The 13116-nt window shown below is 43.1% G+C and overlaps 1 protein-coding gene across 1 annotated transcript in view; it reads right to left on the reverse strand.

Moving 5' to 3' along the window:
- Window positions 1–13116, reverse strand: part of cdh4 (cadherin 4, type 1, R-cadherin (retinal)) — a 235804-nt gene that overhangs the window by 73493 nt on the left and 149195 nt on the right. The window contains exon 5 of the mRNA XM_080788722.1: window positions 7817–7999. Coding sequence (XP_080644848.1) covers window positions 7817–7999 — 183 coding nt within the window. The remainder of the gene's footprint in view (window positions 1–7816; window positions 8000–13116) is intronic.

A 13116-nucleotide genomic window follows, 5' to 3' on the forward strand; every position in this document is an offset into this window, starting at 1 on the left:
CTTGTTATTCTTTTTTGACCGTTTTCTTTTCCTGCGACAGTTCTCTTGTTGTCAGCAAACCTGACAAACGTTGTACTGTAGCTGTTTCTGGCTACAGAGTCACATACTGTAGGTGTTATTAGGGAGTACAGCAGGGCTCAGTACACATCCCTGTGGGGTTGTGGTGCTGAGGGTATTAGAGGTGTGACAGCCACCCTGACTACCTGTGGTTTGGCAGTTACTGTCTGTAGGTAGTCCAGGACCACGACCCAGGCATACATCGCAGAGGTCAGACGTATGTAGGCCCCGCACGCTGTTGACGTTTTCTTTATTACTGTAAGTGGTGCTCAAATGTCTTAGTTACACCAACATTGTTCCCGTGAAGCAGTTGGTTTAAGCTTCATTATTAAGATGATACAAACGCTAGCGTCATTTCTCCTGCCGTGAGGGTCTGACCAGTACTTCTGCCCTGTGCCCTGACAGCAGTGCACTCGGTCATTTGGCACATTATGCACACAGGATTAGACACACTAACGGACCGACATGCGGAAACAACGGTCGGACATGCGGTCGAACATGCGCTTCTCCCGTGCTTGCGGTTAGGGTTAGGTTAGGGTTTGAGGTAGGTTGGGTTAGGGTTAGGTTAGGGTTTGAGGTAGGCTGTCGGTCTAATGAGTCGGACCAATATAGTATGTCTAAACTAAAGCGTGTACCCTTCATAACCTCGGACACGGCCATTCAGCAAATTTTCTGGTGAGGAAATGGACTTGCCGTGCGGAAAGTGAAAGCATGCAATATACAGGAGTAGTAAGAATCCACCATAGCTGAGGTGAATCAGGCACGGCCGGTCGGAGGTATCGTAAGCATTACCACAAGGGGTGGCCACACAATGCCAAAAGTCACAATGATGTCAGGAGACAGCGGAAACACAACACATAAGTATAAGCTCACTGCTCACCGAACACATGGTGTAAATGGGAGGTAGACAACCCTCAGTGGTCATGTTAAGTGCTGTCATTTTGGGTCATGCAGTTCAGAATCATGCCTTCCATGTGTCTTTATTAAGGACTGCCATGTGTCCTTATTAAGTCCAAGACACTGCAATATTGACATACTGTATCAACAAGCATAACAGGAACGCTGCACGCTCTAGTTGTGTCTGAGTCCCAGAATGGATATTGATGACTACAGTGATCGCTTTCTGCTGCCTCAAGATTGCAATGCACCTGCTGCAGCCTCACAACACATTTTAAAGGCGCTGTAAAAGGGTTTCTGTTAAAAAGTTAAAGCTCTATATTCTGATAGTAATCATTTCTACAGTGTTTGTTCAGTCACAAGGGCCTTCTCTTCTCTCCAGCTCTTTAATTAACAGAAAATACATTTCCATGTCCGGATACCATCCAATCAGGAAAGAGAACCCATTTATCAGCTACATTTTTTGTTTTTGTTTCATCACTTCCAATTTCACTTCTTTATTATTCTGTACCCTGTATGAGTTCTTGGATGAAATTCGTATCCTGACCTGACCTGTTTACTAAAGAACTGAAGAGACGGGGGAGACCCCTGTTAGTGAACAAACATAGAGCTATTTAAAAACAACAAAATCACTTATACCACCTTTAACACCAACATGCCCATTGCCCAAACGTGCACAGATGGCCACAAGTATATTTGCTACGTACATACACAATCTGGGCGCTGTGCATCAAAACGGCATCGGTCGGAAACTAGCAATTACACTGCTTTGTGCTGGGTGTAAGATTATGGTCAAAGGGTGGCTGTGGCTCAGGAGGTAGAGCAGGTCGTCCAGAGATCCATGGGTCGGTGGTTAGAATCCCGGCTCCTCCTGTCCACATGTTGAAGTGTCCTTGGGCAAGTCATATTGCTGCAGCAGACATGCTGGCCTGACAGGCTGACCAATCAGCAGCATGGCCAACTAAAAGACCTCCTGGCATGCCAAAAGGCTAGGGAGATCCAACCAATCAGTGGGAGGTCAGGTTTGAAAGGAGGGCCCTGCTTGGCTCACGGATATGCAAAGGTTGCCAACGAGAGCCCCCGGGGAGGTTTGAGTGTGGCTCCCAGGGAGGCTGCCAGAGGGGTCAGAAGCTGGGGAGAAGAGACTGACAGTTATTTAGTGAGGGGCCGAGCTCTCTGTCAGTCACCACAGCACTCAGCCTTTGTACCACCGGGCCAGCTCTAATGGGAATGTCACCTTCTAATTGTCCGAGTGGAGATGCTGGGTACACACACACACGCACGGCACAGCAACATGCACGCACAGCACGCACGCAAAAAAGAACAAGACAAATCCTAATAAGTACTGTACTTCCTAGTGGCATTCATTACTTAGAATAAATTGGATTTCTGAAGATTTTCTTAACAGCTTTTCCTGCATTATTCTGCATACAGTGGGTATACGACAATGACCTTGTAATTTATGCATGCAAGTTGGTATGCATACAGTAATTCTAAATGGAAGTCCTGACCACATTTTATAATAAAAGTACTTTGAACTTCATTTTGCACATTGCATTCGACCATGCAATATAATAATCGAATGTGTAAACCAAATTGGACCTAATTAAGATATTAAGTTTTGACTATTCTATGGTCACTTTGTAATCTCTTTTTTGAAATGCAGGTATAGTTCTGTATTCAAAACAAGAACTATTTTGCAATATGCCACCAATATTATTAAGCTCACTGGTCAGTAATAGCTATACAGCTTCTACAGTACAATTGGGCTGTTTTGTGAATAATATTGTAAAGAGAAATACAGAAATAAAAGCATTTGTTTTGGATTTGTTTATCCAACTCGACTGAATATAATGAAACCCATTACAGTGAAACCTTGGTGATGTGATGCTTCTGAAGTGATCAGTTTATTAATTTCTTATTGACATTATTCAATAAAAGGCTGAAAATAAACCCAGAACTAGAAAAAGTGCCCCTCGGGCGAGGTCAGGTTGTGGCCTCCTGTTGGCGCTACAATAGGCCAATGTGAAAAGGGTGCCATGGCAATTGGATGATTTGAGGCATTTTGTTCCAAAAATGTGTTTTGCAAAAATCCACCTGTTGGTGATGCTATAACAGGCCAATGTGAAAAGGGTGGGATATATTCCTCAGCCAAGTAGGAAAGTGCGTGAAGATTTCACGTAAATTGCATGCTGCGTTCATGATTAGAGGCTTTTTGTTCAAAACGGGCCAATCCTGCAAACTTTGAAAGCCAATGTTAGCCAATTAGGATGGAATATGAAATATCAGACAGATGCATCTTGGGCACATGACTATAGTGTGTAACGATTTGCGGGATTTTAAAACAAAATCTGGAGGAGTAACAACAAAAAATGTGTTTTACAAAAGTCGACCTCCTGGTGGCGCTATAAAAGGCAGATGTGAAAAAGACGGAGGGCAAAACATACTCTCTCCCCATGCTTTCAGCCTGGTGTGTGAGTGTGAGTGTGAGTGTGTGTGTGTGTGTGTGTGTGTGTGTGTGTGTGTGTGTGTGCGCGCGCTCGTGCGTGTGCGTGCGTGTGTGTGTGTCACAAAAACACCAATAAACCAATAAATATGTGCAATCATTGTGCCTCTGTTAGACTTTTGGTTCAACCAGACTGTGGAATGTTGGTATATAGCAGGTGATGAACTTCAACATTAAGGTTTAATTTAGTCATGTGTGTATACGTATGATTCTGTTGGATTTAGATCAAACATATCTAAATGAAAAGCCTCCATTGTGTCATTGTGATTGGAAACGTAAGAGTTCAACCATGCCATTTATTACAGTTGCCACAGGCACTGCAATAATAGGCTTTTTATAATAATGACCCAAAACAAATTGGATTTGCTCAGCTGCATGGCAATATGGTGTTTTACCAACATGTAGCATACAGTGTTTTACACCTCAGGCCTTTTCAAGCATTTACAGAACATGAGAATGAATATAATAATGTATATGATCATAATGGCTGTATTTTAGCATCTTGGAGTGAAAGGGCAAAGAATTATGCATAAATTGTTCCCTGAAAACTGAAAACAGAGGCTCTTTGTGCGTAGACTTTGCTTCGCCTCAATGTAGTCCTTGAAATGAAAGAATCAAGTAATGTTAGAGTAACCTTTTATAGTGTGCTTACTGGATGCTAGCTCTCATCATCTCTCTCTCTTGGGTGGTGTGGGCGGCAGCTTTCAAATATCATAACTTCAGTCAGTTCCACTCTCCGACCCCTGCTTGGCCCAAGGACTGTTAGCAAATCTCCATCCTTCTCTTTTGAAACCCCTGTCTTCTGTTTTCCCTCCACTTTCCTAATTATTCCGTTCTTTTCTTCACACTGACCATGGGTCAGGGAGGCGGCCACCGTTGTGCCGTGCACGGCCGTGAGGAGAGAAGAAGATCTTCTATCTCGCATGCTCTGACTGCATTCCATCAGCTGTGGCTCATTGGCTTCAGTCTGAGGTGCTGCAGGAGACAGTTGAGATGAGAATGCCACAAATGGCCTGAAACTAATGTTGGCCTCTTTACCCCTGCAGATTTACAGCACTCTCTAAATGGCTTCTATTTTTCCTTTCCTTTTTTTCCTTTCCAATCCCCCCAACACACACACGCACACGCACGCACACCAAGCCCTCTCTCTCTCTCTCTCTCTCTCCCTCTCTCTTCCTCTCTCTCGCCACTCTCCTCATCTATCTCAGTATCTAACTCAAGCTGTTTTTCAACCTCTCTATTTCTACTGCTCTTACATCCGTTGAGTGACATCATTTATTTGACAGCAAAGGCTCTGCAGCATATTCCATTTGAGCACAATGGTAAATCAGTGCCATCAAAATCTGTGCCTCTCGCGATTCCTCATGACTCAGGACTGCGCAAGTGCGCATGGCAATGGAAATGGCTGCGAGCAGAATGGTGCTCCACCACAGAGGGCGTGTGAAACCGGACGCTGTGTTCATACCAAGTAGGGTTATAACTTTAAGGGTGGTCACACGATCACGATCACTGTACAAGAGCAAAACCCGACAGGGAAAATGTGCTAAATATAACAATAATAATAATATTTAATGATGATGACGTAAAATGATAATAATAGATTTCTTGTATTTGTTTTTCTTTTTTGCCATGAAAAGCCCTTTCTGTTCAAATAGATATGTCTTCATGGAGATCAGGTTATTATGATTTTTGTACTGCTTTGAATGAATCTCATCAAATCAGTAAGGTGAGTGGGTGTTTTTGTCCCGGGGTTAATCAAACTATCCTAGAACAGCAGAGCTCCATTAGCCTCCTACGGTGCACAGTGCCATGGTGACAGTGCTCCCTCTTTGTCCTCGCTGAACCCAAGTGAAAAACAACGCATCTCCTTTGATGGATGCAAATGAGTAATTAATACACCAATGCGTATTTTATTATTATTATTATTATTATTTTACCTGGCTCCTTGAAGGACCAGCCACAGAGACATGACAAAGAAAGAGAAACAGAGAAAGAGAGAGAGAGAGAGAGAGAGAGATAGAGAGAGAGACAGCGAGAGAGAGAGAGAGATAAAAACAATGCGTTTCTTTGACATGGAAATCGAGTGTGTGAACTTTAAAGGCTGTTCCCAGCCACTTCTTAGACAGGCAAAGATAAAGCCCTAAATCCCAGACGCTCCTGTCAGAATGGAGAGTTGTGTTGCAAAAGAGAATTGGGGATACTACAACTCCCAGAGCAGCGGACAGCATGAGTCACATACATCCCCCATGCGGTGAAAAGCGTTCAACTGTCTGTGGCTGAGGCGGTAACCCACCACACACATACTGTAGACACATTGGCACAAACCTACACAGTACAGTACTAGGGATGCACTATTCATCTGTAGCAAAATCGGAATCAGCCATATCGGCCATAAAAATTGGTATCGGAACGGTCTCAAAATAATAGATTAATTAATCGCTTTTCACCATGCAGCAAAGAGTATATGCTATTATTTATTATTATTATATTTATGCCAAACGCGGCTTTCTCGTGTTCCAGGGTTTACGTTCTTTATTCCATGTTTTGATCCGATTGTATCGTTAGCCACCGTTCGCAAAGCCCTGTATCTCAGAAACAACATTGAGGGGCAGTTTCTGGCCCAGACAAGCGTTTTCAACGGCCTGTAGCAGGCGCTGTGATACTCGCAGTCGGGCTTTCCCACCACCGACCGAGAGAACAACAACCGGTCAAGACACCGCACACAGCCGTTTGTCACTGTAACATGCGATTACGGATATTTGGCTCTTCAAAGTAAGTGTTACGTGCGATAAAACCTTGGCAATACGCTATTAATTAATGGCGGCGGGTTAACAGGCCAAAGGGCTTGTTTCCATTGTATTGTGGTCCTGTATAATAACGGAATCGGTCAGAATCGGTATCGGCAGATATGACCGTGCAAATAATCAGAGATCGGATATCGGTCATAATTTCATAATCGTGCACCCCTACTACACACCCATATACTTTACTTAAAATTGCACTCATACACATGCATACATGTGTGGACAAGCATGCCCCCCCCCCCCCCCCCCCCCCCACACACACACACACACACACCCAATATGTCAAAGTAGATACAACAGGGTCCATTTCCCCAGCAGGGCGGTGCGGTGCATGCTGTGGCCCTGCTGTGTGTGTTATTGTGGGGACGAGTGTTTCTTCGCTTTGGTGGAAAATGTGCCCTCTTGGTGAAAGGCGATTTCGGTAATCCGGGAGTGTAAGCCGTGCTGTACAAATCGGCATAAGGGACTTGGTGTGCGCGCGCGAGTGTGTGTGTGTGTGTGTGTGTGTGTGTGTGTGTGTGTGTGTGTGTGTGTGTGTGTGTGTGTGTGTGTGTGTGTGTGTGTGTGTGTGTACAGTATATGTGAGGGGACCAACAGAAAGCATGTCTGTGTGGGTGACAGATAAGAGACAGAGAGAGTGAACAGAGTATAGAGCAGCCTCTTTTGAATCACTAAGCTGACAGTGAATCATCCCCATGGAGAACTTTACTCTCTTCCTTTGTCAGTATAAAATATGTGACTTTGTGACTTATTACAGTTTGTTTGGCTGTCAATACCACATTCATGTTCATTTTCGCACATTTGTTCGGTCTAAGATAAGATAAGATAAGTGGCAGTGGAGCTGATGAAATGTATGCAAATTGATCACTTTCACCTCTGTGTGTACTTCATTAGCTGACTGTATGTTTGAGGCTAAGCGAAGGCTTAAGATGAAACAAAGAATAGTTTGCATCATGGCAGACAAACTGAGGTTGTTTCAGTCGTTATTGTTTCACAACATCAAGTTGCCCAAAGAGCTTCTTGGCTTAATTATTTTGTGTAGGCTATCATTTCATATAGCCCTAAGAGCATTGGCAGAAAGGTTTTTTGATGCTATAATAATATAGTACTGAAATTCAGTTCGTATTCAGTAGTGGAAAAACTACAAGGATGTTGAAGGGCAAGCATTCAGGATTTAGAATGTTTGCTTGCCATACAAGCATTCCTTCTGTCTGTATGGCACCCACAGGCAAATCACCAGGCATTCAATTGAGACCAGAGTAGCTCTTTTTGCCTGGTGAGTCTGGCCCTCGCGGTGATTGTCAGAGATATTGTATTCTCCACTGCACTCACTTGCCTGCCAGTGGATGTGCAGAAACAATATGGGCTGTCTCTATACCTTTCGTGCTTCTCTAAGCAAAAAAGAACGACCGAATTAGAGGGATCTACAGTATAGGCAAAGAAAAGTTATGAATCTGAAAAACTAAAACAAAAAAACATTCCACATATTGTGACATTGTGAATCAGCACAGGAGCACTTCTATTTGCTGTAATCACGCAAACTGTCACTCACCCTGACAAGCATCTGGGGGAAGGGCCCTCGGGAGTTTTCTGGCACATTGATTGGTGGGATGACCCAGTCTCTCTTCTGTCGCCTCAGCCCATTGGCGGAGGAGCTTCTCTGATGCTTCCGTTGAAACTTGATAACTCTGGGTTGAGAGTCCCAGGCCCTTGACAGCATCTCTTCTATGGTGACCTAAAAAGGAAATCAGAGCATGAACTCCTGCTGATTTTGCCAATGAATAAGCAACAAGTTGCATGGGTGGGTTCTAATTTTCAGAGACAGGATGAAAGATGGAGGAATATGTGCTATAAATTATTTGTCTTCACCTGTAGTAAAGATTGGGCTAAAAATACTGGATATCAAATCTCACGATGACACATAGTAAATGAAAGACAGCCAGATGTGCCAGGCTGTGTTTTATAGTCCACAAAGGTGAGATTCTTCTTTCTGTATCATCCCAAATCTCAGTCAGCCACAGTGAGCCACAGACAATAAGCAATAACAACCCATCTCCCGCATGTTCAAGCTACTGTAGGGAGCAATGTGTGGCACTTAATGCTGGCAGAGGCCCAGCATCAAATCAAATGGAGATTGATGAAATACCAGTTCAATAACAAAGGGTGCAGAGGAGAGCATCAGTCGATGACCCTACAGGTTAGTCAGCACAGCAGGGGTTTACCGCAAAATTCTCATTTCGTTCATCAAGGAAAGCTTCCCTCGGCAGGTTGCAGAATGGAGTGGTACTAAAAATGAAGATTTATTGTATCCCTCTGATGGCTTGCAATAATTTCTGTCCTTGTTTCCTCATTTTCGCTGTACTTACTGCTTCAAAAGACTTATGTTAATTCTGTCATGTTCATTACTAGCATGCATACATGCATGGAGAGGTCCAGACCGGAAATGCCACCGCTTGTGGCATCATATTTTAGATCTATTGTCTGTCTGATGTCTATGCCATTGGGACATTTCTGTGTAGCAAAAACGTCTGGGACATTCAGACGTTGTTGTGGGTAGCGAAAAAGGTTTGATGACGATGGCGAAGGACTTTATTGTGCCATTATTTCTTTAATTGTCTTCACAACAACAACACAATTCTGTCATTTTATCAAGCTGATATATTGTATCAGCCTAGGAATATAATGGGTTTAACTAAGTAGTAAACACATAGTATGTATAATGGATGAAATTGGTGATATAAAAACACCTCATGCCAAGAACCTCTACAATGCATCAGTGAAAATCGAGGGACAGCGACAACACAGAAATGTTTTGTTTGTTGAATTAATTGCATGGCATAATGACTAAATTGAGGAGAAAAAGGGTAAAACGCAAATATATAAATGGAGATACAAGGTTTCTGTCAGACAGTTTTTTGTTTATAATGTATCTGTTTCATATTTAGTTTGTGTTTGTGATCTTCTTAAGGGCACGGTCACACGTGACGGCACTTTGACTTTTATTCTACCTATGAGTGCATTTCAATGGGAATGGAGCCCAGGGAATTACGGCAGAAATCTGCAAATGGCAATTCTTAGAAGGCATTTGTAGAATCAGCCTGCATGTTTGGAATCTGGATGGGATACAGGTTTAAAAAGCTGTGTAAAGAGTGTGTGAATGTTTCTGTAACCTCTACGGTGGTGTCAATTATGTAACATGGCTGTGTTGCTGTAATCCATCTAATCCTACCGTTGCCTCTGCTCCAGACACACATGGAGAAATGGTTGATATGCTGTTGCCATCTAAAGCCACGTGGATTCTTTTTTCCTACTTTTGCCAAGTGCGCACACAAGTACTGTATATATGTACAGTACACACTTGAATGCACACAAAAAATGTAATCGACATTTCCAGCCGTGCAAGCAAATACGCACACGCACCCACTTGCCAGGCCAAACACAGGCAGGCAGGTTGGCCTATCACTGTACACACATGTGTCGCCTGGGAGAGAGACAGATTGTAAGCTAAACCTGAGGAAATAAACCGGATATTTTGCACCCTTCATTTTAATTCTGCACAGCTTTGTGGTTTTCAGGAAGTTCAGTTCTGCAGTAGAAGGCGAGAGGGATGGGTGAATGGACACAGTGGGGAGGAGGAGGGGGGCGAGAGGCATGGGCGAATGGACAGAGGTCAGTGAGGGGAAGCAATGAAAGCAGACTTGTTTCACAGATAAGATTAACTCCCACTTCAGCTCCATTCACCTGCAACACCCATCTGTAGAAACTGCCTGTTACAGAGGCAGGAGGGTGATGGTTGCGTGCCAGTCCCATTATAGGTGGTAGATGGAATGAGCAGGCAGGGAGGGGTAGACTCAGTTAGTTTAACTGTAAAGTATGTAAAAATGAGGCGTTGAGCTGAGAGATGATGAATGAAGCGCTTGTGTGACTTGGATGCCTCTAATAAACGTTCTCTATGGTTTGGCACATGGGTATGCATATAGAATACATAGGCCTATACTGAACGAATCTCCATCACCTTGCATATATAGCTTGGCATCCTTCCTCAGTCCAATATGTTCCTGCTGTGATAAAACCCTTATCTTTGCTCGGCAGAGCACCACATTGAGTCATGGCGCTCCGCGACTCAATGAGCCACTATTGGCCAATCAGTCCAATGCTGATGAAGGCAGGACATCGTGGCCAGTGATAATGAGGTTGAAGCCTCAGATTGGCAGCGATGGGCTGCACACCAACATTCTTTACATGTCGCCAAACTCAGAAATATGAGAGAGAGAGAGAGAGAGAGAGAGAGAGAGAGAGTGAAAGTCAGAGAGAGAGTGAAAGTCAGAGAGAGAGAGAGAGAGAGAGAGTCAGAGAGAGAGAGAGAGAGAGAGAGAGAGTCAGAGAGAGAGAGAGAGAGAGTCAGAGAGAGCTACACTTCCTTAACCGTCTGCCCACTGTACCAAGACATCAGAGACATATACTTCCCACGAATTATAATTACCCAAGGAGAGTTTGAAGACATGACTAATGACAAAAAACTCCCATATCTGTTGGGTGAAGTACAACAATGTGCAAACACAGCAGCACTGTGAGCTGCTGTGACAGGAGGATGTCAAATGGAATAGCACCTTCAGGAATACAAATCATTGTGTGTACACTGTTTATGCCCTACACGGCTTACAGAAAATGACCTCGGTACATAGAAATTCTGTTATATAAACCGAGCAACTGACTTTAATTCAATTACATTTGAATATATTGCTGCTGCATATACTAAGTGAATGCAAAAACATTTAAATACTCAACTTTCAAAAGTATAAAGCCAACGTTATAGTTTCACAAGATAGTATTACCCAAAGTGTTAATGTAACACAGCTCTGTTTACACCTTTATTTAATTCCCATTTATATTCAATATTTATTTGTAGGCCTACATACATTGTTTTATTTTGATTGTCTTATTTTGTCCACTTTTGCTTTGGCAATGTAAACGTACAGTATGTTTTCTCATGCCAATAAATCTCCTTTGAATTAAATTGAAAAGAGAGAGAGGAGAGAGAGAGAGAGAGAGAGAGAGAGAGAGAGAGAGAGAGAGAGAGAGAGAGAGAGAGAGAGAGAGAGAGAGAGAGAGAGAGAGATCCTTTATTGTGAGTCTGCGTGTGGATGATATGGTTACCATGACTGCGTGTGACTGTCACTCTCTAACAGAGTGGCAGATGACAGGCTCTACGAGCTGGCATCGTGTCACACAATGCCACTGTTACAGAGGCAGCATGTAGAACAGAAATTCCAGAAAAGCCACCAGGAAAGCTAGTATAGGTGCTTAATGTATTGTGGGGGCTTTTGATTGAAGTGTGTAGGAGTGTGTGCACAGTAACTGTGTGCTGTTCATTCAACAGTTGGCTGTTAAATACAGGTACATTTACTTAAATTAACAGTGACGTTTTCTATACAGTGATTATTATTATTTACTGTGTGTGTGTGTGTGTGTGTGTGTGTGTGTGTGTGTGTGTGTGTGTGTGTGTGTGTGCGTGCGTGCGTGCGTGCGTGCGTGCGTGCGTGCGTGCGTGCGTGCGATAACAAAAAAACTAGCAGGCAAGCTAGCTGATGGTTAGTTGCTCCCAGCCAGGCTTTGCATTGTTAAGGCGTACAGTACTACGGGGCTGGGGGTTATCAGTCTGACAAACAGGCAGAATAACAGCATTTGTGGCCAAATTTGACTGGGGGACTGCCATTGGATTTTTTGGAATTTTCATTTTTTTTTCATGCCATATGAAAGCAGGGAATCATGGCTTCAAATTGACATATTGGTTGAGAAAACAGGCTTGAAAGGTTCACTTCTGTGGACATTACACCTAGCTACATGTTTAAGCATGTCGATTTCAGCTCTGACACTTATTTCAGACATGCTCTAGTATGTGAAGAGTCTGCCTGTGCTATTAACGCCGGGACAACACTCCACACGTCCCAAACTCTTCTCCCTTCTGGCTCCAAAACTGTGGAATGCACTTCCCATTGCAGTCAGAACTGCAGCATCACTCCCAATCTTCCGCCGTAGTCTGAAAACCCACCTTTTCAGACTCCATCATGGCCCATAGCACTTACCCCACCCCCTTAGATAGCAATTCTGTAGACTTAGATAGCATTTGATACAGACTTATAGCATGTTATGTAGACAGCATAAGTGCATTGTATGTGCTATTGTCATAGCACGTCATAGTACATATGTATAGCATAGTAGTATAGATGTATAGCTTATATGTATAGTTTCATTATAGATATTCCACTGTTACTTTCTTAGCTTACGCATGTTTCATGATGAATGTTTTTATGTGATGTATACCCATGCTTTTTTGTTCTTGCTTAATGTAAGTCGCTCTGGATTAAGAGCGTCTGCTAAATGCCTAAATTGTAAATTAACTCATTTTGGATAATACAAATTATCTGGTGAAAAGCTGGAGGTTGCGCGATGGCAGGCTGTCAGTCAAATCTGGTCACATTTGATTCGGTTCTTTTGATATATTGTTTTCACTTTTCAGGTCTTTAGTGCTGCAGAGCACTAGCCTTGGGTAAAGAGAATGCTCTCTGAGAACTCTCATGGAAACTAAGAAGTAGAGAAAGAACAATTTCATTTAACTTAAGAAAAATCCAAGTATTTAAATCTCATCTCTGTGAAATATCATTGCCACTGTGCTCCGTTTGAGACCAGTAGCTTTCTCTTGTGAATCTCTAACTTAATAATGCTATAACCACAGTGTGTGGTTAAACCATGACCTTTCAACCTAATCGATCTTGCCCTTCAGTGAACAGTTCCACCATGCCACTGGTCTTTGTTCTAATCTACCCCAAACAGGAGAGGCCGTCTGGGGAG

Source organism: Protomyctophum bolini (assembly GCF_963924005.1).
Source record: "Protomyctophum bolini genome assembly, chromosome: 2".
Taxonomy (NCBI): domain Eukaryota; kingdom Metazoa; phylum Chordata; class Actinopteri; order Myctophiformes; family Myctophidae; genus Protomyctophum; species Protomyctophum bolini.